At 44.6% G+C, this 26,359-nt stretch overlaps 1 protein-coding gene across 1 annotated transcript in view; it reads right to left on the bottom strand.

Annotated features, from left to right (window-relative positions):
• EFHD1 (EF-hand domain family member D1) overlaps positions 1 to 26,359 on the bottom strand; it is a 352,312-nt gene that overhangs the window by 196,313 nt on the left and 129,640 nt on the right. Inside the window, exon 2 of the mRNA XM_078666004.1 lies at positions 15,216 to 15,363. Coding sequence (XP_078522130.1) covers positions 15,216 to 15,363 — 148 coding nt within the window. The remainder of the gene's footprint in view (positions 1 to 15,215; positions 15,364 to 26,359) is intronic.

Raw genomic sequence — 26,359 nt, 5'->3', positions numbered from 1 at the left:
CTTAAAAGACTAAGAACCTGTTTTGATTTCTGTCTGAATCTGTATGTTTAATTTTGTGTCTTAAATGTTTTGTAATCATTGTGCCCTGCTAATGTTATAAAGAAAATGGGGGAAAAAATCTAATAAAAATTATTTTAAAAAAAGGGAACGGGGACGGACCTATGTCAGAGAGGGCCCAACAATATGAACAGGTGTCATTTATATATACATTCGATCGGATCAATCCACCTATGTCACTCTACAGAGTAACAATTTTAAAGTAACACCGGCAGGAACGACTGCAGCTACCTGATGTGATTGTGCGCTGCACTGGCACCATCACTGTCTATTACAAACACACACAGGCTCACAGTGCCTGGTACTTACGGTCTTGGGCCACGGCCGTAGATGAGTCTGAGTCAGTACGGAGTCCGACTGTGGCGCATGCAGGCAGGGACTCTGGTCTGCTTGGTGTACATCTGAAGGGCGTCGCTTCGCTATTTCAAGGCATTACTACACACCTATTCTTGAATTACTTTAACTGCAGGCACTTGCTCACTTTGTGAAAGGAGAGGAGCGGCAATTCAGCATGGGGCGCCTCGTGGCTGCAGCGACTTCCGCCGCAAATGTCATCTGCTCGGGTATACTTCAGTGACTCCACTAGGGCGGAGGAGCGTCACCCCACTGCTTTCTTGCAGAGCGAGAAGCAGAGATATAAAATGCAAAAACTACCATTTTATGTTTCTGCTACTCACACCGCGAGAAAGCAGAAGTGTTTGGTTGGGGGCAGGCGGGTCTGCTTTAGGGCAGGGGAGGAGTGCCTTGCCCCCTGCTAAGGGCCCTGACTGTTTGGTCGGCCCTCCGGGACCGACCTAACCAGTCATGCACGCTCTGGCCTTTCTCCATGTAGGCACCAATGCACCCTACATGGAGAAAACGGCCTCCCCATAGGCGCCTGGCTGGTCGGCGTCCCAACCAATCACAATGCTGCCATTGGGGAGGGAGGCTGCCTGCTTCCTGTTCCTGCCAGAGGCAGGAAAGAAAGAGAGCAGGTCAGGAGCAGAGATGACACGAGACCTGGGAAGGTAAGTTTATTTAATTTTTTTAATAACCCCTGCAAGACCTCCCACCCGCGAGTCATGCTAGCCGCGACTGGATTTTACATGCAAATTAGAGGGGCCTCAAATCTTCCCTTTCGCCCGGGGCCCCAGAAGTTCTAGGACCGGCGCTGCACCCAGGCACCTGGAGGTGACACAGCTCACTGTAAGCACCATTCAAGGGGCATATGTTGCATTAAAAAACACTGCAGAAACACATCTGGAAAAAGCAAATACTCTTAGGAAATGCACACAAAAAAGAAATGTAAAATATGAAATGTAAACAGGGAATACATCACTGACTAAGTTTTCCGTATGGGTTTTTACAGTAATTGTTGAGAAATCGGTCACAGTTTCCATCAGTACAGTTTAAAGTTCGAGTCATGAATACAAAGCCCAGTTTCCAAGTCAGTTTTTAATTAGTGGCTGGTCTGACCCCGAGGGGAACCCACCCCACTTAAAACCCTGCTGTGGGCCCGTCAGACCTCTGGGCCTTGCTGCCACGTACCTGCTGCATTATTGATAGCTATGACCATGGACATGAGCTATAGGCTTCAGAGTGTGAGCCAAGGGAGGAAAGTCCTTCTCCTACCTTGCAGCCAAAGCCTGGAACACCCTCCCTGTCCAAGTCCGGCAATCTCACACATTGCCCCAGTTCAGGAAGGACTTCAAGATCAGGCTCTTCGGATGACCCCAGCACTCAACAGAGCTGCCCGCCCCAGCGCCTTGAGACCATCATGGGTGAGCAGTTGTGTTTTACCCTGATTGATAGAATGGTCCTCAAGTTTCACAGGTCCTTGCTTCACTAGCTAGTATTCTGGGGTTTATCTTCTGTATCCCATTACAAAATAAAGTCTACATGTCCCAGAATGAAAAGCAAAAAAAAACTGGCTTGGCTCAGATGCCCATGTATATATAGGTCCTGGAAAGCTGAGACCTCTGTAAGCCAGCTTTCTAACTTTGCCCGTAAGACAGATCAACCCCCCATAGGTCAGCCGTAGCAGCTGCTTTTCGTTCGCCTTCTGCTCACCTGCCCAGAAGGATTAAGCAGCCGGGTTTGTCAGCTCACTCGGGCACTCCCTGAAAGCCATTTCCATTACTTCGCACACCCCACTTATTGCTGCCTGGCTGAGCCTGTGTCAAGGCCATAGATTCCAGCAGGGACCAGCTGCAGGGGCCATGCGAGGGACAAGAACAACGAAGACCGTAGGAAGAGAGAGCATCCAAAGCGCCCCCGGCAAACAGACCAAGGTTCCAAGAGAGGACAGCTGCAAGGGACATGGGAAGAATGGGGAAAGAACAATCAATAGTCCGGGAGAGAGAATGCACAAACCACCCCAGGCAAACAGACTGCAGGTTCCAGCAGGGAACAGCTGCATGATCCACAGGAAGGACAGCAAAATAACAATCAATTGTCCAGGGGAGACTGCCTACAAACAACCCCAGACAAACAGCTTATCCTTTCAAATGTGCTCAGCTCATATGTCTCTCCGAGGCGTGGCACAAGCAGGCACAAAGCCCACCTCTCCAGACATTGGCCCACACAGATAGTGGCCCTCCCTATTGTAATGACTAGCATGTCAATCCTATGCCAGCGCCTATCCGTGCAATGTCCAGCTTGTCCCTATCAGATTCATAAGTACAAAGGGGCAACCCTAGTGTGTGACCACCCTGTCCGCCTTAGCAATGCCCTATGCAAATACAATAAATCAAGGCCATCTTAACAGCATTATAGGACCTCGGGCAAAGCAGTGCACTGGGTCCTGCCTACACAAGCGCTCACAGGAACAAAAATGTTTAACAGAAAATTAGAGTTACATTCTGGTCCACATGGGACCCTATGATCGAGGGGCCCTTGGGCAACTGCCCAGCATGCCCATGCGCTAAGACCACACTGCAATAAATACGTCAGCTAAAGTTTGACTAACAAAGCACAGTGTTCTTCCAAGCAACGTTTGCTTCTCTCTCCATCTCTCTTTGCTGCCATTTGAGTATAGCGATACCAAAGAGGATGATGGACGGAGCGTTTGAGCAAATCAAACACTCCCCCCCCAGTCAACTGATCTGGGTTTAATCCATCACCATTCTTTTGCTCACTCCACCACCCAGGTCAGACATGGCCATATGCAAATCAGCCTGACCCTGTGCCTCATGGGAACTGTCCAGCCCGAACTGCCAAGCCAGGTCTTCCCCGGACAATAAACAAGCATCCTGGGACCGGTTTCGGGTTCATAACGCTCATCAGCCAGGCTGCGTGTTTGATTTGCTCAAACGCTCCGTCCATCATCCCCTTTGGTATCACCATTTGAGTATAGCCAGCCATACCCCTGCCCATAAATATACCATGACCCACACTAGTGTAGAACCAGGCTGCCCCTTCCAGGTACTTTCCATATACAAACATGGCTATTCTAACCCCCCCCCCCCCTCAAACCAGACCACACTGACCCACAACTGTATGTGATCAGCTAGATGAGGGTTGAAACACACAATTGTCAACATATCTTTTATGAGATCAATAGGAAGAGAGCAGCGTCTTACAACCTATCCCTCGGCTCTCCTCTTTACTTGGGGAATAGTACAGTGGTATAGAATAGAAGTACACACCGTCCCTTTGTGTATTTCTATGTATCAACCAGGAAAGTATGGAAAGTGCTCAGAGCCCTCTGCATAGAGCTGGAACAAAGCGGTCTGTCTAAAAACACTGCTTCCCTTGTCCATCATTTTCGAGTGTATCAGTTGGTTCAATAGAAACTCTCCAAGTCAACTCACCCCAGAAAACAATAGGTTGTCAAATGAAACTTCAAGACTGGAAAGAAGGTGTGCAGATGGCATGTAGCACAGTAGCATCCCTACTTTCATATAGCGTATGATCTTTCTCAGCTATATGGTGGTCCTGACTTTTAGATAATTTATGGTATTTTTTTCTTATTAAAAACTCACTTTTATCTATTTTTGGAGAGTAGAAAGATGTGCAAAGATTTCGCCATTGAAAGAAATCGATTTATTGGTTGAGGGGGCAAGTACTCACCTCAAGTAATAACCACAATCCTTGTCTGGGTTATGCAACAAAGTCACTAACTTTAAATACACCTGAGCTCAACCTTCTGGTAGCTTTGAAACAGAGCAGACATGATTAACTTGGAGGCAATGTGTAAAGTATTTATACAGTGCTAACATTGCAATAAAGTTAAAATGGCAAACAATGAAAATCCCAAAACAAAATTTGAAAAATAAGGTAAACTTTAATAAACAAAATGACACCGAAATATCGGAAATCTAATAAGGGGAACTGGAGATATCAATTTGTGAAGTTTTAAGTAGAACTAGCACCAAGAAGCACAAAGCACCAATGACAGTCAATAGCCAGGGTAGCCTAAGACCTAGGTGCAATTTGATGCTGAATGTGATGAAGGACAGGTTGGATCCACCAACCAGGTTCATCCTGGTGAAAGACTTTACTGCCTGACTTTATTCCTTTATGTCCAAACCCACCACAGGAGTACTTCTAAAGCACCTCAGGGGAGGCACTTTGAGACTCACAGGTTGGCAGGCAGAGTTCAGTCAAGAGCCAATAATCAGCTGCACAGTTGCAGGAAAGGCATCTTGTAGCTTGGTGTATTCCTTTAGCTTGAACTGAAGAGGAGGTCAGCCTTATGGCCCTTAGACTTCACTACTTTGTCCTGGGTTCAAGAAGGAGAGCAGGTCCAGTCCTTTAGTGCTGTTTTCAGGTCTCAGGCAGCAGGTTTAGTCATCTTCTGGTCTTCCACAGGTTCAGGGGTGTTCTGAAGTGGGTGCCAAAAGCTGGCACGTTTATGCCTGGCACAAGCGAGTGGATGGAAATGGCCCAGGTGTACACCCTAACCAATGGGGTAAAGGTTGCCAGGGCTAACCCTACCCCCTTTGGCCATTTTAAAGGTGGGCGAAGTTTTGGACACCCTAAACTTGGGCTCTGAGGGCTGGAGTGTGTGTGGGGAATGTACCATGGTAATCCAGGTGTACTCCCACATCTCAAAGGAAAATCCAGTTTTAGACAGTCCCTGTACTCCCAACCACCTCAGAGACAGAAGTCTGGTAAGACAAAGCTGAGCTTTCAGAAACCAGACCGATACACACAGATTAATTTGGTATCCTGTTTGCCATGATTGAAGTGCGCCCCAAATGTCATATGACAAACCCCAGCAGACCAGTAAAACAGGTATTTACACTCCAGCACAATATGACACTGTGATGTCAACATGATGCCTAGGACCTATATACCTAAACACGCGCCTGACCTTCTACACCCCCACACGCCAACTACGATCGTCCAATCAAGCCCTCGCCGCGATTCCACGCATCCAAAGATCCACTATGGGTGGGAGATCTTTCTCCTACTTAGCGGCCAAAACATGGAATTCTCTCCCCACCCACCTCCGCCTCACAAAGAACCACCTCTCCTTCAGAAAACAACTCAAAACCTGGTTATTTGATAAATAACAAACACCCCTCATCCAAGCGCCTTGAGACCCTCTGGGTGAGTAGTGCGCTATATAAATTTTAACTTGACTTGACTTGACTGTGATGGTAGCCGGTCTCGCTGGAGGGACAAAAGAAGGGTGCATGACTGTGTTCTAACTAAGTCTGCTTGTAACAGGGTAGTCCTCTTTGAAGTTATTCAAGTCCTTGAGCCCAGTCCACAGGCCATCCTGTCAAGGGAACAACATTTCACACTCACGGCTTTTTGTCCTTGTCCTAAGAGGACGTTCACACCATATTTCACCTCATCGAAATTCTTTTTACTGGCTGGCAGAAGGCAGACAGCAATATGTAGATTTAGCTTCTATGGACTTCAAATAGAGCAAAGAAGACTTTTTGAAGTCATCTTTCCACAATATTTATTACAAAAGCAGAAAACGGTAGTAGTGGTATAAAAAAGAAATCACACCTATTGAAATACAAATTTAATGGGTAAATTTATCCTGTAGACGTCATATGGTTGTACTATAACCGATATCTGGACAAACTACTACCAAAGGTGTCAAAGGCAGCAGATGAAAGGACCCACTGCATAATATATTTTTACAAAAGATATCAAAGTACTCGTTAAGCAGTCCGATGAACAATATATAGATCCAATTGAGTAACAATTCTGATAGGTTCAACCCAATTCTGTATATTGTCAGGCTCGAAAAATTTACTCGCCCACTCGCAATAACGAGTCAGATTTTATCAGGTCGAACTACGTTTTGCACCTACTGGTCAGTTCTTGTGAGTGAACATAATCTTCAAAGGAACAGGTGTTTTGTTCATTCAGAAAGTGAATGAGCAATACAGATGTCTTTAAATCTTTATTTTATCTTGACACATTTGCTGTTCTTTCGAGGAAAGAGGTCAAACATCAATTTGTCTGTTTACTTATTGTTGCATGGAAAATGGAGCTTATTTTTCTTTCTCTTACTAAAGTTAGAGGTTTTTACCAAGTGAGTTGTCTGACAATCATTGTGAAACAAAAGGCTCTAAGATGTCAGTTTTTTACTAACATTTAAAATTTAAATAGCTTATAAATGAATAGTACTAATATTTCAAAATATATCAGCAATTACAAAAGCACATTTTTTTGTAATTGAGAAGTGTAATGGAGCAAAACAAATCAGAACACTTTACTTGGTGATGTGCAAATGACAAATATTTACAGAAACTAGATATCCAAACCGTATCATTTGTACACTATGTAGTTTTATCAGTAAAACTGCATGTCAGTGGGAAATTCTGTGGCCATTTCAATGTAAAATCTGATCTGCTGATTGCAAGTGGTAGCGTGCTACCACTTTGTGCTTTAGATATGTATTTATTAAAAGTGATAGGTTTTAAACATGGTTTTAGAAACATGCCTGCTGCCACCCTGATGACAATGCTGTTAATGAACTAAGAGGCAAGTAGGGGGTCATGTGTATCCTATATGTGACTACATTTGTATTAAGTATGGATCAAAGGTTTAGTCTACTAAATCAAACAAAAAAGTTTTCGTATAGCACACATGCTGAACTCGCATATTTAAAGTTGTTCTCATATGTGATAATAAAGTAAATGGCGGGTCAGCGAATTAAAATATTTGCCTAGGATCATCATTTGAAACCAGTGTATGGGTCTAAAGAATTACAATTAGCTCAAGTAGATTATTAAAGTACCTCGACCTGCAGGTCTAGTAACATTTTAATGATTTTTGAGGCCCGATTGGACACAAATAAAGGTTTCAACAGAACATGAAATAAGCAGCATTGTGATACACAGCCAACACGTGTTTCGTCACGCTAGTGACTTCTTCAAGGCTGCAAAGAGTAACAACGTAAAATCAAACATATTTCCAAAATCACAGTACAGATAACTAAGACAGGAACAAAAAAACATTCACTGTGTGAAACCTTTTCGGAGTCCCAATTCTTGTGCGAAAAGAAACGTAAGAAAAGGTCACCAGAATGTGTCACCGAAAACCGAACAAAAGAAATAGAAAAGACAGAAAATAGAAAAGACCGGAAACAGGAAATGCCAATAAGCCCAGATCAGTGAAATAAATGATTCAGTACACTAGTGGAGAGAAGGGATAATTAGTAAAGTTAATAAAATGGTAGGAAAAGGTGATGTTAATATAATGGCATCCAATAATAAAGCATGGTGATAGTCTTTAAAACTGAACACGAACCTCTAGAATATAAGGTTGCAGTCCAAATACATGGACAAAATTTAGGAAATGTGGGTCCAGTAGTTCTGTAAGTGAACAAGAATTTACAAGCCTTGAAGTTATATAAGGTTTACATTGGTGAAAGCGACCACCGATCATTGGTTGTCAATAAGTATGGTGAATCAAATGGCAAAATCTCTCCAACTAAATCCATGTGTTTGCAATGCGAGCCGGTGTCTGTCAAGTCTGTCTAGAATATAACATTAAATTAGAATGTAGGAAAAATAGGATACTGCTGTTCGGATGACATTAATGTACATAACGCAGTGTAGACCCCATTGAACCCACCTAAAAGGATGGGTAACAGTAAGAGAAGCACTTACAATTGTGTATATATAGTACTGCCAAGTTTCTGCTTCAGTAGCTGCAATAATAGGAGAATGACAAAAAAGTTCATGCACATGTTTTGAAAAGATGTGCAGAGTTTAATCTAATCTTTATGTAAAACCCAACAATGAGATGCTCACCTAAATCCACCATTCGATCACCTGAAAACAGATATCGAAGTATGTTGTTATGATCTACCAGAATTTAAAAATGTAAAGGAGACCTGATAAGCTCCTAAGAAATAGTAAACAACTATAAAGATCACAAAATAATTTAAATCACGCAATATGTTGTTAAGTCCGCTGCGAACCTTGCAAAACTTCCCAATCATTTCATGGCAGTCACACATTTTGGCTGGCTAGTATAATTATGCACTAAGAACAAAGCCAGATATAAATATAACATTTAAACCAATAGTGAGTAAGCCGGGACGTAACTCTCGGCGTGAGACCCCATAAAATCTATTGCAACAACACAAGGAAATTATGTATAAAGAAAAGAGGGTACCACTTGACCGTCCCAATTTCAACATTGGCTAGAACCTTTTCACAGCCATGCCATACCGCAGAGTATTGTTTGTCTTAAAAATTGATAGTGAGTAGGGGCAAATGTATATGTCATATCTCTCTTTAAGGAGACTTCAGCAGATCCTGCAACAAAACAACACAGCAAAAAGTCCTACCTTTCACTCGTGTGAATGTCGTCAGTGCACGCCGGGTTCACAATGCGGGACTGGACTGAGCTATAAGTCGCTGTACAAGTACGCTACCCAATAGTAATAGACAGCGGACTCCTCCACTGACAAGAAATTGATAAAACTGGGGAGGCCATCTTGTAACGTACCACAGAGAAAAATCCAAGTAACCAGAGTATATTTACAAAGTGATGACTGCAATTATAGCATTTTAGAGCTGCAAATCAAAATGCCAAAATGTGTGTGTGAAATAGTTTATATATCAAAACTTGTATATGAATAAATAACCATGCTCAAACATACAGGACCAAATTGAATAACTCATTCAGCTAGGAGTAGATTCCCAAACAGTAATAGACGTACTGCAAAGTTTAACCTTTTCCATGCGTCGTACGGCCGGGGGCATCCGATCTGCGCACGTGTCGGATTAGTCGAATAGTGTTACAATTAAAAAAAATCGATTAATAAAGTATTTCTTAGGAGAAATGTATTGAAAGTCTGCTTTCCTATCAAGAACAAATTGACACACATTGCACCATGTACATTTAAAGAAAACTTTGGATTTGGCGTGTCACCACAAAACCTGTTCGGTAGATGCTCCAATTGACAGGTAGCTGTGGCATAGTATATTTCTCAAGGTAGTGCCCTACTATGTGTAATATGGGGTTTGCTGGAAATGTGTTTGTTCAGAGTAGTATCAAGTTTCAGTATGTGCCAATGTTTCCTCAAGATTTTGAACAAGCTATGGCTATGTGGGCTGTACCTTGTAATTAAACTAAGTTTCTGATCACTGGCTCCTTTGTAAGTACTCTTGGCAAATAAAGTGTTTCAAGGTGTTTTCATAATTTTGTTTCTGGCTCTGGAAAGTGTATGCTCTAGGTATCCCCTCTGTCGGAATCTGTCTTCTGGTGCTTTAAGTTCAAGTGTGAAGATAGTGTTGTCACTGCAATTCCGCCTGAAACAAGTCATCTCACCCAGTGGGATGGAGTCAATTTGTAATTTGGGGTTTGTACTGAGTACATGTAAAACTGAATTACAAGCAGTCTGTTTTCTATATAGCTTGGAGCTCTAAAATGCTACAAATGCTGTCACCGCTTTATAAATATATTCTGGTTACTTGGATTTTGCTCTTTGGAACATTATAAGATGGCCTCAGTAGTTTTATCAATTCCTTGTCAGTGGAGGAGTCCGCTGTCATTGCTATTGGGGAGCATACTGAGACTTGTAGCTCAATCAGTTTCGCACTGTGAAGCAAGGGTGCGTTGACAACATTCACGCGAGTGAAAGGCAGGACTTTTTCTGAGCAACTCTATATACTCTAATCTACAACATGTTAGCAGGGCATTGGGGGATTCTATTTGTGTTCTTCATACAATTTGCTGTGTCATTTTGTTGCAGGAGGTTATTAAGTCTCCTTAAAGAGAGGTATGACATATACATTTGCCCCATCTCACTATCAACTTTTAAGACATGTACGGTACTTAGCAGTATGGCATGGCGGTGGGAAGACTCTAGCCAATGTTGAAATTCGGAAGGCCATGTGGGCCCTCTTTTCTTTATACATACTTTCCTTGTGTTATTGCAAAAGATTTTACGGGGTCTGCTGCAGATAGCTACAACCGGCTTACTGACCGTTGGTTTAACCCCTTGCGTGCGTCGGACGGCCGCTGGCCGCCCGACATCACGGTGGGCGTGTGTGCGGAGGACGGCCGGGGCCATCCGAACCACGCCCACGCCATAAATCACCCGCACCGCGGCGGAATTTCCGCCACGGTTAAAGGGTTAAATTTATATCTAACTTTGTTCTTAGTGCATGACTATAACTTGCCGGCCAAATTGTGTCACTGCCATTAAATGAATGGGAAGTTTTACATTAAGATATGATTAAACTCTGCACATCTTTTCATAACATGTACATAACTTTTTTTGTCAGTCTCCCATTGTTGCAGCTACTGAAACGGAAACGTGCCGGTACTATATATACAAGATTGTAGGTGCTTCTCTGACTGTTACCCATCCCTTTAGGTGAGTACAATGGGTTCTACACTGCGTTACATACCTTAATGTAATCCAAACAGCAGTGTCCTATTTTTCTTAAGTTCTAATTTAATCTTATACTATATATAGACTTGACAGACACTGGTTAGCATTGCACAAAACGTGGGTTTCGTTGGAGTGATTTGGGCTTATTGACAACCAACAACAGACGGCCGCTTTCACCAGTATAAGCCTTATATAACTTTGAGGCGTGTAAATTCTTTTTTTTCGTACATTATCTGACTGTACATAATTGTTACTACCATATTACTTATATGTTTCTCTGGAAACATCCAGAGACTGTTCATTGATACTTGGTCACATACAGAACCAATGGACCCATATTTACTTAAATATCGTCCATGTGTTTGGACTACATCCTTATATTCAAGAGGTTTGCGTTCAGCTTTATAGACTATCACCATGCTTTAGTAATGGATACACATTATATTAACGTCACCTCTTCCTACCATTTTATTAACTTTACTAATGATCCCTTCTCTAAACCAGGGCTCTTTATAATTTATTTCCCAGATCTGGGCTTATTGGCATTTTCTCTTTCTTGACTTTTTTATTTCTTTTGTTTGATTTTCAGTGACACGGTTGGATTACATTTTCTTATGTTTCTTTTCACACTGGAATTGGGACTTCGAAAAGGTTTTGCACAGTGAATGTTTTTTTGTTCCCGTCTTAGTCATCTGTACTATGATTTTAGAAATATGTTTGATTTTACGTTGTTATTCTTTGCAGCCTTTAAGAAGTCACATGTGTGATGAAACACGTGTTGGCTGTGTATCACAACGCTACTTATGTTGTGTTGAAAACTTTACAATAAACCAAATTGGATTGAACCTTTCAGAATTGTCACTCATACGGATCTATATACTGTTCATCAGACTGCTTAACGAATGCTTTGATATATTTTGTACATATTTATTACAAATCCAACTTTGCCAGTGAATTGAGTATGTAACAGATATTTTAAAAAGTCCAAAACTTAAATCAGTAGATGATTCCTAAGAGGCAATACAATTTAATAAACTTAATAATATATCCCAGTGCTTTCCCATGGAACAGCCAACCTTCTACCGTGAACATGTCTTTGCAGTGCTAGCAACCGTAAGGACAGGTTGAACATTACAACCTTTACATATCTTACTTTTAAATACCATGCACCCTGTCTTAATGAGCAGTAAGGCTTTCTTAGTGGTAACGTATAAATATTTAAAAGGAGGGTTTTAGGCTTGTCAAGAGGTGTTATTTGAACAGGTTGAATATGCAGTTTAAACCTGCACAGCCAGGCAGCTGTTGGCGGGCCTCCATTTATGTTGGCATTGTCACAGGAGTTGGTGGCACAATGAGTGCTGCAGCCTACTGATGACATTTAACTTACAGGTGCTGCCCACTAATGACATTTAAGTTAAAGGCCCAGGGTACACTTCGGTGTTATATATTAGAGACTTATAGGAGAGTTAAATATGCAAATCGGGACTATACCAATTTTACTATAGAAAAGAGGAGCAGCGGCACCTAACCCCTGGTTAGAAGGGGTAAAGTGCACAGAATTCTAGCTAGCAAAAGAAGGCGTCAGCAAAAAGGCAAACAAAATCTGAACAGACAGTGCAGGAAGGGCAATTTTTCAACATCGGTTAAACCTAGTTATGATAGACCATACTGGGATTTGAATGTTTGGTACACACAAACACACAGTGCTATTAGTGTTTCAGTACGGAGATTCCAGCACACACAAACAGGAATGAGAACCGACACACTTTTTGAGAGTTCTGTGGATGTATCAGTACCGAAACAGCAGTACATTCTGTAAATCAAGATAAAGATACATTGCTCTGTGTATGTCATAGTACTGGGATTGTAGTGCACAATACAGTCAGAGTGACTTAGGTGCTTTATGAGCAATCTATGTCCCATCGTAGGACAGCTGTACCGGTCACAAGTCGTGATTGATGTGCGTAATGAAGCCTCTAAAAATGTAAAAATAATCAGATACATGTGCATCGTGCAAGACTAAATAGAGGGGCATTGTTAGAACTTTGTGGCTGCCTTAGAAATTATGTAATATTGCATGATTCAAGGAAAGCAAAGGCTCTGCAACATGTTGTGGCCATCAAATTCTGAGGGTGTCTAGCTTTGATTGCATGTCATACCTCTTTCTTCCACCACCCTACACTTCTTTTCTCTTGGTCTCCATCTTGTAGGTTATTTTTCATCCCTGTCCACTCTATTTGTTGCCGTTTCCTATCTTTAGCTCCCTCCATCTGTCTCCCTTTCTCGGAAAATCTCCCCTGGTCTGGCCTGCCTACTACTGCACCGACTCTTGACCATTTCCCTCCCCTGGACCTTGTCACTTTAGATAAAGTGGCTCGCCAGGTGAAGTCGGGCTCCCCCCGAGACCCAGCCCCCCCGGATATCCTGATGCAGGCAGGTGAAGCCATCCTCCCTGTAGTGTTGGAACTGCTAAACTCATCCCTGGCGACTTGCACTGTTCCCACTGCCTGGAAGCAAGCCTCTGTACGGGCGCTCTTAAAAAAACCTAATTTGGATCCTGACGACTACTCCAACTATCGCCCCATCTCATTGCTCCCGTGGACCGGCAAGGTGCTGGAAAAACATATAAATGCCCTCTTGGTCCAGTTTTTGGAGAATCATTCCCTACTGCACACCTCCCAGACAGGCTTTAGACCTGGCCACGGGACTGAAACCGCCTTGCTAGCAGTTACCGAAGAGTCTCGAAGAATACTGGATCAGGGAGGATCAGTGGCAGTGATCCTCCTTGATCTAAGTGCTGCCTTCGACACGGTCAGCCATGCTACTCTGCTGAACCGTCTCCAGAACATCGGAGTCTCGGGTAACGCACTAAGGTGGTTCAGTTCCTTCCTGGCTGATAGATCTTTCCAGATCGTTGATGGAAGCACAACATCTTCCAGCAAGCCTCTTAGCTGTGGAGTTCCGCAGGGCTCATCGCTGAGCCCTGTACTGTTCAACGCATACATGAAACCGCTGGCTGGGGTAGTAGAACCGTACGGCATCAAAATCGTGTCGTACGCCGACGACACCCAGCTAGTGGTTTCACTGTCCCAAGAGAACGGTAGGCAGGCCTCGGCTGGCCTGCTGAACTGCTTGGAGAGCGTGAGGGAATGGATGACCAACTCCTCCCTCAAATTGAACGGAGGAAAGACTGAACTTATGCTCCTGGGTCCAGCCTCACCACTGTCTTTTTCTTCCTTGTGGCCCACTGGCCTAGGGGCACCTCCTACCCCCAAGGACAGTGTTAAGAGCTTGGGAGTCTGGTTAGACCACAAACTCTCCTTCTCCACTCAGGCCACCAGGTTGTCTGCCACCTGCTTTGGACTATTAAGAACGCTGAGGAAGGTCCTGCCACTTCTACCTCTGGATGCCAAGAAGGTGGCGGTACAAGGCCTCATCCAGTCCCGTTTGGACTCAAACAACGCCCTATACCTAGGGGCGCCTGAGATGACTCTCCGAAAGTTACAGGTGGTACAAAACTGCGCTGCACGTACCATACTCCAAATTCCACGGTCTCAGTCCGTCAGACAGGGACTGAAAAGCCTACATTGGCTGCCTGTGAGACAGAGAGTGGCATTCAAGGCTCTGTGCATCACACATCGGGCTTTCTGGAAGACCGGATCAGCAATTAACGCCAGCCTTGTCACCCCTTACCACCCTAATAGGAACCTCCGGTCTACCGGTGCTTTTCTGGCAGCGGTACCCAGAGTAAAGAGAGCCAGGTCCGGGGGCAGGATGTTCTCGCTGTGCGCCGCCAAGCTTTGGAATGCCCTTCCCCTTGCTCTTCGATCCACACCTGACCTGCTGTCATTCCGCAGGAAACTGAAAACCATACTATTCATGAAGCCCCTTTAGTTTCCTCGCGTGCTCTGCCACGTCTCTGTCTATACTCAGCGCTTGGACGCCCCCGGGCAGCAACTGCGCTTAATAAATCGATAAATAATAATAAATAATAATAATAATAAATAATAATAATTTCTGTCAGTCTCTCTCTCTCTCTTTTGATCTGGCTAAAAGTATGAAGATGAAAAATAAGTCCAATTTCCCAGAAATTAGTGCCGGTGCCCACCACATGCAACCACTTGCACAAATTAAGTACTGCTCTTAGGGCTCCTTGTCTACATACTGTTAATCCCTATTTAGTGACCAGCGAGTACTTCCTCAGCATGCTCTACAGATAAAACAACCACTGTTGTGTGCGACCAGCTTGCCAAATCTCCCCATCACCCCACGTCCTCTTACTTCCCCAGGCAATCAATGCACCATTTTTGCAGGAGTCCCCACTCTGCTTCCCTTCTCAATTCTGTTGCCTCACCTCACGAAAGTTGAGCTTGCCATCAAAGTCCTCATCCACCTCCTTGATCATATCCTTGAGCCCAAGATGGGTCTGTGGTGCTCCCAACTTTTCCATCATTCGCTTCAGTTCCATCAGATCAATGAACCCATCCTTCCCGGAGTCGTACCTGCAGGGCCAGAGGGAAAAGATCAGTCTTATAATTCTACATGAGGAAATGTTTGAAGAGTCATTGTAGGGATCGCCACCCCGAGTTATTTAGTGCAGGCCAATCTAAAACATTGTTTCACTCTCTCTTCAGATGGACTTCAACGTGGGCCTCAAGCGATTTATGGCTTTCAGAAAAGCGCATATATTTCACATTAACCAGAAATACACACACCACTACATATTGTTTACTTTCTGCTCTCAAATCTCAAAGAATGATTCACAAAGCTTTTTACAACTGTATCGCTACATGTCCCATTTATGGCAATCGGGTATAAATAAAAAGATTCTTCAGAGGAATAAATGATTTTATTACTGCATATTTGTATGTAATGACTGCCTACAATTACGTGATAGTTAACCTCACGCAATGGGCAGGGAATGAGATGTTCAAGGTGTAGTTTGCCATGAGAGCTTGTGATTGCTTGCTCTCATGTGAGTTTTTAGGCATTCACAAACTCCTCTCCAAACCTTTTCCACCCTGGAAATGATCTTAGATTACTCCAGCAAAAAGATAGACTTACTCACCTTCCAAGGTGGGAAGTGGGAGTGGATCACTCTCAAAATTTGTGAATGCGTAGATGGAGGGATTTTCCACATAGGAAAAATGGTTTCTCATTGAAGAAAAATAAAATAAAAATAAAAATGGTATAGCGGGCTGTCTTTCTTCAAACTGGAGTCTTACCCTTCGTACATCTCTGCATTGGAGAAACAGCAGATGCAACATTCTTGGCATGTTGCTGGGAATGTCTTTGAATTTCCAAAAGTGGAATATTTACACCTGTGTATAGGAATATGTTTACAGGGATAAATGTTAATTTTTTGTGACTCGGACCCACAGTATTTCCATGCCCAATGTTAATGAGGACTGTACAGAGCAAAAACGTGCAAGTGCTACTGATATTACAGAAAGAGCACTGCGCACACTTCCGTAATAATAAAATGGTGCCATAAATGAAAATCCGTCTGCGGCCATTGCAATTTACATAACATGACATTGAATTACTAAAATATGGAGAGAAATGTGGCTAGACCAGTTAAGACATTACTGGGCCCCACTTGTATCAAATTGGGGTTTCAAATGTATTACAATTTGTTAAGTTACTTAAAACCATTGCAACAACTTTTTGCTGGGTATGGTTACATAGTTCCGTGTTTTGCATACAAATGAACAGAATTAAAATTGAGTCCTTACAGTCAAGTATAGGATTCTAAAAAGAAGAGAACAAAGTCCAAAGTATTAGTGACCTGGGAGAGCTGTGCTATAGCCTGTTGAGTTTAGTATGCAATTCAAAGTACATGTAAAATGGATTACAGATTTAAGATTTGAGTCTTTTCATAGGTGCATATTTACAGTTATCGGTTTGTTAAAGGGAAGAAAGGGTTTGTAGTGGCGAGGGACTGCCACGGTGTTGTCAGACAGAGAATCGTACGGTTCTTGAATAATCCGTGGCCTTTATATTGCAGTCTGGGTCTGTTGGGCTGGGTGAACAGAGTTGTGGTGCAGACTTTGCTCGGACTTTAGCAGAAATTGAACAAAGTGGCAGGTCAGTTGGGGGTCCCGTGGATCCATACAGGCCAGGATGGTCTGCCTTCTTGTACGGATCCTACTTTGAAAGCCCTTGTTAGTAGATAGCTCCTTTCATAGCGTACAGTTTTGCAGGAGCAAACTAAGTGCAGCAGGTCTTCTTTTCCAGTTTCTAGCGTGCTAAGTCTCCATACTGTGAACCCATAAACTGGGAACTAAGTACCATTTTAGCAACTGACTCTCAGCACAGCAAGGTGGCGCAGTCCAAGGCTGATTCAGGGAGGTGTTGCGGGTAGAAATTCAGAATTTAGCAATACACAAATTAATATTCAATAAATCTTTGTCCAGTCAGTGTTTTTTCTTTAACAAGGAAATGTATTTTAAAGACACAATTAAATACTGCATTCAAAATTAGTGCTATTTGCAAAATGCTAAGTGGAAAGAAAAATCGGAACCCTCCTAAATGGGCCTCACAAACTAACCATTGTGCAAAATATGTATCCTAAAGAAAGGTTACTGTGTGTAACCAACTTCCTAAATGTAAACTAGACCAGTTAGTTTTGAGGTACCTTTAGCTATTCATGTACCAGCATGCCCTATCCTCTAAAACAACAATATCCTCTATATGTGCCTAGATCCAGACATACAATGACGTGCACTTAATAAATATTCAGGCACAGTGGCTTTGTCAGGGTATTCACAGTAGGAACATAAGGCCAGCAGACTTTGGCAATCACTGTTGCATTAGTAGAAAGCAACCAATTGTTTTACCCAGCAAATAAAATATTTGCCAATCGCAATAAAAATGCGAAAATTGTTGACATTAATTGTCACAACAGAAACATAAAAGAGGTAAACAGTTATTCTTATTGCTCCAGCTTACCTAGCAAGCGTTCAAAACCACCAATAAGCAGAAGATATTATTCTCAGGGTATTTACAAAAGACCAGTTTTTACTAGGGTTATTGAGCCTCCCTCTTGGGAGACTCAGAAAATGTGCTTCCTCCTTCAAACTGGGGGCGTGTGGGGGTTCGCTGCAGCTCCAGGTGACCCCCAGAATATTGTCCAACTCTGTGCTGTTGTCCCTCTCCATTGGAAGACACTTTTTTAATGGACTAAACAAATTGTGTTACTTTTCTTTGTTACTTTAAAGAGCATAGCACGACTGTTCTTTGATTGGTCATATTTTCTTTTAGACCTGATAGGCTTTTCTAAGCAGTAGCAGCCCTGCTCACACACAAGGGAGGACACCCACACACTTCCACTAATGACCCTGCTTTCAAAGGGACACCCAACTCATTGTACCCTGGGGCCAACACAGGTCCAGTTTCCTACTGCCAATTGTTTGTTTGTTTCCCTTTATTAGGTTTTGCCTGGCGAAAAGATGCGCTCTGCGCATCTTTTTCGCGCAGGCGAAAACCTGATGAGAACTGTAGTGGGGTTTGGGTCGGCCCTCGTCATTTATTGGCTGGCTCCATAAATGGAGCCTAGCCATTGGACGAGGGGCCTGTCCGTCAATGCCGGACCAGATTCGGGGGCGTTCCCGCGATTCTTTGGCTTTTGCCGACGTCACGCGACGTCAGCCGAAAGCCGGGAACGCCCCCGAATCTGGTCCGGCATTGAGCCGGCACCCGCCTTTCTGACCTTCTCAGTTTCTTCCCTCAGGCTCGGACGGGAATAATTATCCCTCCCCTCCTCTTCACACCCACTCACTCCCCTCCTCCGAATTCCCCTGCCGCCCCCTCCTCCACGCAGCCGATTCTACCCCTTCCCGCCCCCTCCCGCCCCTGCCGATTCTACCCCCTCCCGCCCCCTGCTTCCACCCTGTATGAAAACGTACTCCCTGGTGGGTGGCGCGGCTGGGGGTGGCTCTGTCGGGGGTGCCCGCCTTCCACTCCTCCTACGGCTCCTCCCCACTCCTTCCCCGCCCCCGGAGCCCGGACACAGACACAGCGCGGCGGCCGCACTCCACCCGGACCCGCCTCCGGCTCCGGCGATTTGTGAAAAGGAAGGCTACGGCAGTGGAAGGGAAAGATGGGCGTGCTTGCGTTCTGTGGGGCTGATATGCCTGTGTTTGAGGGGAGCTGATGATGGCACCCGGGGCGGGGCTCTGCTGGCACGTCATCTATCCGACAGAAGGGTATTTCTAATGGGGGTGGGATAGCGTGCACATTGTCGCGAGAGGCGGGGTGGATGGTGCCCGTTCCGGCAGTGAGATGAGGATGCGCGCAGTCTCGGGGGAGGAAGTGCTTGTAGGTGGGAGGGTAGCATGTGTACCCTGGCAGTGTGAGGGGATTAGAGCGCACCTCCTAGGAAGACCGAGGCGCTGGAAGGGGCGTGCGCACGTTGTGCAAGGTTATGTGCTGAGGAAGGTGAGATTCGGGCACAGATGTCTATGTAGTGTTGTCAGGTTCAGGGTATGGAGGGGTGGAGGTGCTGCATCGTGCAAGGTGAAGGCGCGGGAGGGGCAAGCTCGCAGGTGGATGGAAGTGGAGTATTGTGAGGGACAGGGTAGGCTGAGGGCACTGGTGTGCTTATGGCATGAAACATCGGACTTGTCTAGATCCCCAATTCGTTTGAGGTGGGGTCATGGAAGGGGGGGGGCAGTGCAGGTTATGGGCTCTGACATGCTCATGACATGCTCATGACATGCACATGACATGCTTATGATATGCTCATGATTTAGATCGTCGGGTGGAAATGACCTCATTGTGCAAGAGGGGGAGGTTGATCGTATTTACAAGGCAAGGAGGCGCCTGACGCTCAGAAAACACGTCACTCCCAAAGAATGGGTTGCGGGGCTCTCCCACACCCCCACTTTCCCTTTGTGGCCACTTAGCTCTCTCTGAAGCCCATCCTTGGCCTCACCTGCTAAGATCGCAAAGCTAAACGGCTTGGGGTATCTCTCCTTGTCTTGGGACAGTCGTTTCGGTCTTGGCGTGGCTCACAAAACCGGGGTATTTTCCCAGGTGCGAGTTAAAGCCCTCACGTGCAGCTTTGTTTTTTGTAGCTCTATGGAAAACGCTACACGTTACTATTCACAGTCTAAATCCTTTGGGCGTGGGAGGGTCAGAGCCTTCTTGACAATTTCGTAATGCATACATCAAATATCCAATTTCCAATGAACATCTATCTACACGTTGCCATGTCGCATCGTACACCGGTTCTTCTGGTCGGTAGACTTCACCCTCACAATAAGCGTAAAACTCCAGGCTGCTCATTAGGTTTTGCCTGGCTCTGTCGGGGGTGCCCGCCTTCCACTCCTCCTACGGCTCCTCCCCACTCCTTCCCCGCCCCCGGAGCCCGGACACAGACACAGCGCGGCGGCCGCACTCCACCCGGACCCGCCTCCGGCTCCAGCTCCTGGCCCCCTCACCCTACCGAAACGGCTCCAGCAGGTTTCCGGGGCACAACACCCCCGTCCAGCAGGTAAGAACGGCACCCCGGGAGGGAGGCGGGGAAGCGGCAGAGTGGCCTACTCGAGGCCCCGGCTGCGGCCTGTTCCGGCCTTTGTGCCCCTCCAGCCGGGGCCTCAGTTGGGGACGGGGTGCAGCAGGCAGGGGGCTGAGGAGGGGCAGAGAGAGGGGAGGTGGAGGAAGGCCGCCGTTTGTATACGAAGTGAATGGAGGATGGGGAAATCAAACCGTGGGTACGATGAGGGGCTGTCAGGGAAAATCATAATGTTGGGCACACCCACTGGTATTATGTTTGTAAACAGAAATAAAAATCAAAAATACTTGAAAGTTGTGATCACCTATTAACGTAAAGCTCGACAACATTCTCGGGTGTAAAGCTGACGTAAATCACACTGACCCCGCTCTTCAGAAGTCGTGCAGCTTGAGAGATTTGCACAGCGCAGGGGTAAGAACTTGTAAATGCCAAACTTCAGCCTTTTCACTGTGGGGCCAAGTAGACACCCTTGCTTCGAAAAATCGGACTGAGATGCGCATAAGCGTCGCACAGCCCTTAACGGAGTGCGACTGATGACTTGACTGGCACACCGGGAGCTAGACATGACGGCACACGCGCTTGTCCCCTTCTCGGTAAGGACGGCGTGCTTTGGAAGCGCGGCCCGCGTCGATCACTTTACACACGCACAAAATGGGGCTTCAGGGGGTTCCCGCCCAATGTCGCCCCCCTCGAGTGGATCAGCAGCGTGAAACCAACTGCTTGCTTAGCACTACAGCTTCAAAGTGAACATTTTCCTTTGATAGTTGGCGATGTTAAACATTTGCTCGGTGTCACGCTAGCAGATAAACACGTTTCATCTTTCAGCATCCATCCCGGTTATCACAAAGCTCAATTATTCTATTAACGTCAACACGTGAAGGCCGCGCTACACATGAAATATCGATATACTGGGTAGCAGAAGCGCTGCTTCTTGACTGCTGCACTTGAGGATCCAATGGCAAAGGAGATGTAACATGTTCGACTGACGTCAAAAGCCCTTACTAAATAGTCTGAAATACACACCATTTCTTTTTATTAATCACATATCCACTGGAATCAATTATAATAAGGTAGTGTAAGTCGTATGTATTGCACATAAGGCAATCATCATGAGCCCAGGCTCCTACAAGTAAAGCTCATATGTCTGTAGCAGGAGATCCCACAGTGATACAGACTGGTTTCACAATCACTAGGATCACATCAGAAAAAAAATATTTAGGTGGTATTTCTTTCTGTTAAAATTGCTGAACTCTGGGACGTGCTTTCTGCAAAAATCATTGAAACCCTGTAGTCTAGGGGGAGACCCCTACAGCTCTGCTGGGGCCTACCTGCTCTGCTGGCCGTGGGCTGCGTTGCTATCTTGCTCCTAGGCGGCCTTCTCAGACAAAGCGGGCACTGGCTATTTCCGACTGCCCTTCCTGGTGCCTGCTCTGCGCCTTGTTGCCTACCTACACAGTGGAGACTGTCCGGTCGCTGGATCCCTGGGAGCTGTGCTCAATGGCCCATGACCAGAAATGTACTGCCACTGGACTCTGGCCACGCAGAAAAGCCCCTCCCCACCATCCTTACTTGCCGCACCGCCTGGCCTTCTCCAGTCATTCCTGTGTGGGGGGGGGCTCGCAGTGTGCGGGGGGGGGCTCGCAGTGTGCGGGGGGGGGCTCGCAGTGTGCGGGGGGGGCTCGCAGTGTGCGGGGGGGGCTCGCAGTGTGCGGGGGGGCTCGCAGTGTGTGGGGGGGGCTCGCAGTGTGTGGGGGGGGCTCGCAGTGTGTCTGGGGGGGCTCTGTGTGGCTGTGTGTGTGGGGGGCTCTGTGGGTGTGTGTGTGGAGGGCTCTGTGTGGGTGTTTGTGTGTGGCATTTGCGAGAGATTAAGCTATTGGCATTGTAAATGACAATGCCATTTATTTATGTTAAAAAAACATAAATAAAAATAATGTCAAGAGCAATGCCAATAGCTCTAACTTTAACAAAGGCAAAACCATTGCATTGTAAATGCTTGTTTCTTTGATACGCGGTGCTATGTACAGGAGTGAGATCAGGGCAATTGTACTAGAAAGGCACTTGCACAATCAAGGCAAGGAGGCTACTTCAATGAGAGGCAAGCTCCCACCAGTCTTGCCTGCTTGGTCCACGGCCCTCACTTGTCATCCACACAGGTTATGGCAGGGATGAGGCCGGAGGGTTACTGTGGTCCCCCACTGGGATAACCCAGTCCCCAGGGGAACAGAAGGACGCGAGGATTCGGCCCCAGACATGTCCAGAGGGAGATGGCATTGGCAGCTTGTGCTGTGGTGGCACCTAGGGGGAGGAGCGCAGTTAGATACTAAGGAAATACAACACCTTTTAGACCATTGAATTTACAACCTGGATAGGCAAAATCTCGCTGCCATGTGAGGCAAATCAAACTATGTAAGGGCTGTGATGAGGAAGAGTAGGATTTGGAGTAGTAAAGCTTACTGGTAAGTAATCAGGCCATCTGTAGCGGCATTTAACAGAAAGGAACGCTTTGTACAGGAAGCGGCGCGGTATTCATGCCTTCATCAGCAGAGTTAAAAATAGGACTCAAATAATATGTTGAAAAGACAGATCGAAAAGAGGAAATGAGAAGTAACCAGCTGGCAAAAAAAGCAGGATGAAAAAGATGTCGAAATACTGCGGCATGTAAATTCCAGAGATGGGTCAGAATAGGAGCACAGCCAGAAACGTTTTGAGGCATGGGTAAAGTGGGCAACTGCCCACGAACCACACCTTCTAAGGGACTTCTAAGAAAGATCATTTTCTCTCTGTCACACTTGTGTCTATTTCTCTATCACGAGCTTGAATCTTGGGGCTTGATTTATCATGAAATGGTACATAAAATTCACAGTTGTTCCGAACAGGGGCCCACAAAATATATCTTACTTGAGGGTCTCTTAAATCCTTAAAATGTCAGTGGGTACAGGGGAGCAGGCGGTCTCAAGATATGAACCGAAGATACACGATAAAGACATTGGGCACTGAATGTAGTGTACATTCCAGGGTGGGGTTCTTAAAATAGGCAGCCAAGTCACTGGAATTCTGAGCTCTCTCCGAGGGAGAGGCGGGTCTCAGATAATCGGTGCTGCAGCGTGGTTCTGGAAGTAACAAAAATATGTTAAGTGATATGGAAGTGCCAGGTCCCACCATCCCTCTGTAGCCTTGCTCATTTCAGACAAAGAGCAGGGTTGAAGCACTCAGCTGCTTAAGCCTGCCCCCCCCTGACCTCAAAGCACCAGACAAATAATTTTAGTTCTAAACATAATAACATTTTTATAGCGTTTCTAAAGTAATTCCCGCCTTTCAAAGCGCTGCAAATGTAATGTTTCAGCAAAGTGGTTCAACTCCTTTAGCCATTGAGACAGCTCAACAGTACCCGCCACTCGATTAAAAGAGGATGCTAACTAGCAACACCATACAAATCAGTAGGGAATAATGAGATGCAAAGAAAAAGTAATTGTGCAGAAAGAACATTAAAAGTAAAATGAGAGCAGGAACAAAAAGGTAATAAAAAGGAATAACGAGACAAGTAGGAGGCTGGAAACTGGAAAACAGCTACCGTTTTTACCCACACAATCACAGCTGCAGTGCCCATAATGAATTACAAAAGAACCAAATTAACATGTTCATAAAACATGCAATAGTCTTTATTGAAGTCCTCTCTAATAGTCAGTCTGTTTTAGAGCTGTATTTTATGAATTTCTGTGTGTACTGAGCAGGACAAGTCCTATAACCACTCCCGTGTTTGTTTTATGGAGCACACATTCCTTTCATTATTATTTGGGTTTAAACAATCATCATAGTCTAGACACCAGGCTGCATACTTTGCCTCAATCCAAAGCAATTGTTATTTGTATTTTATTTCAATTAAATACAATAGTGTTATTTTTTAATTTTGCCCCTGTATGAAGAGCGTTTGAATGTAGTACCTGTTACTGCGTGGGTAGAAAAATACATTTTTTGTCTTGCCTTCCTTTGTATTATCAAAATACTTTTTTCCTTCCACCCTACAATTTCCGCCCCAACTATAGGAAACATCTCTTCAAGTGCAAAATATTGAAGTCCAAAATATCGACCAAGTAGGTTTACATAAATGTAACCACAGGTTTACTTTAAAAAATAATAATAATAATAATATTATATATATATATATATATATATATATATATATATATATATATATATATATATATATATATATATATATATATATATATATATATGAATGAAATGAATCCTCCCATCCAAGAAGAAAGCAGCCACACGGGGAAATGCAACAGGAACCACTTTATTTGGACCATTAGCTGGGCATAATGCATTTCGGCCTTTCACAAGCCTTCCTCAGATGCCGTTAATGTCCGGTTGCTACCACACACACGTTTAAAATAGTCCCACTTTGCTCCCATTGGTTCAAGCACAATAAGCCCCTGGTCACATGATCGCCCATCTGCTGTAGAAGCTTGATGACTACAGCTCCCAGAGTTCTCCTTACTTGGGAAGATGTTGCGTGGGGAACTTTCGGTGGAAATAATCGTCTCTGTGGACGTGCGCTTTGCGGGACTGAACGCGGTGTGTCCTGATGGCAGGGGTTCCGGTCAGGTAAGTGTCCTCAGTGATTCCTCTAGTCCCCGCAAACGTATATATATATTCACTGAAAAAACCATAGGTTATAGACCATATATAGTTAGGAATTAGCATTTAAAAAACCTTATTTTACTCACACAAAACCATTGAAATTCCATATATAGTTAGTTGTACTAACTATATATCGCGCACCCGCAATCCACTGCTGATCATGTCACATATTACATCATTCATGACATGGTCAGTGACATCACTGATGACATCACTGATGACATCTCAAATGACATCACTGATGACATCACTGATGACATCTCAAATGACATCACTGATGACATCACTGATGACATCACTGATGACATCACTGATGACTACATCCAGTGACTGTATAATTCTGTAAAGTTAAAATATGTCTTACATATTGAAGAATGAGTGGATGTATAAGTGTCTTGATGAAGGATTTAGTAGGGGCATGACTGACTGTATGAGTGACTGATTAAATGTGTCTCACTGAGTGCATGGGTTAGTGACTAAACTGTCTTAATTTGTGCATCATTATGTCTGTTGTTCTGTAAACTGCTGCATGTGTTGATCAGTAGCTATATGATTAACTATATGGGTTATTGATTGGTTGGCCAAGCATTTGTATGGGAGACTGAGTGTGTGTGTGGGTGGCTGGGAGGTGTATGACTCTCTGCATAGATGTGTGAGCAGTTGATTGACTAGATGTATGGTTTCAAATGTGCATGTGGAAACAGCTGTATGGGCAGTTGACTGTGTGCATGAGTGTATTGGTGAGTGAATGGATATCTCCGTGCTACATGTCAAAGTAAGTAGATATGTAAAATACAGTACATGTGAGAGTTGACATATATAAATAACTGTGCATAAGAGCCAGTGAATGTGTGAGTGGCTGTATGGATCATTGTGAACTTGTATCCAGGATTGTATAAGTGAGTAAATATGTTGTGGTATATGTTTGAATAAGTAAGGTGTGTATAACTGTATAGTTGAGGAAATGGAGGTGTGATTGATTCTTTGCATGACTGACTAAGTGTCTGAGTAACTCCATGGATGAGTGACAGTCTATGAGTGTCTGTTTACACTGAGTGTATCTAAGGTTATATTAGAGTCTGAAGAGGTTCATCGTATTATCACATGAATGATGTCATCAGTGATGTGATCAGTAATGTCATCAGTGATGTCATCAGTGATGTCATTTGAGATGTCATCAGTGATGTCATCAGTGATGTCATCAGTGATGTCATCAGTGATGTCATTTGAGATGTCATCAGTGATGTCACTGACCATGTCATGAATGATGTAATATGTGACATGATCAGCAGTGGATTGCGGGTGCGCGATATATAGTTAGTACAACTAACTAT

This window comes from Lissotriton helveticus, chromosome 11 (assembly GCF_964261635.1).
Source record: "Lissotriton helveticus chromosome 11, aLisHel1.1, whole genome shotgun sequence".
NCBI lineage: Eukaryota > Metazoa > Chordata > Amphibia > Caudata > Salamandridae > Lissotriton > Lissotriton helveticus.
This window is presented reverse-complemented; position numbering and strand designations above follow the sequence as displayed.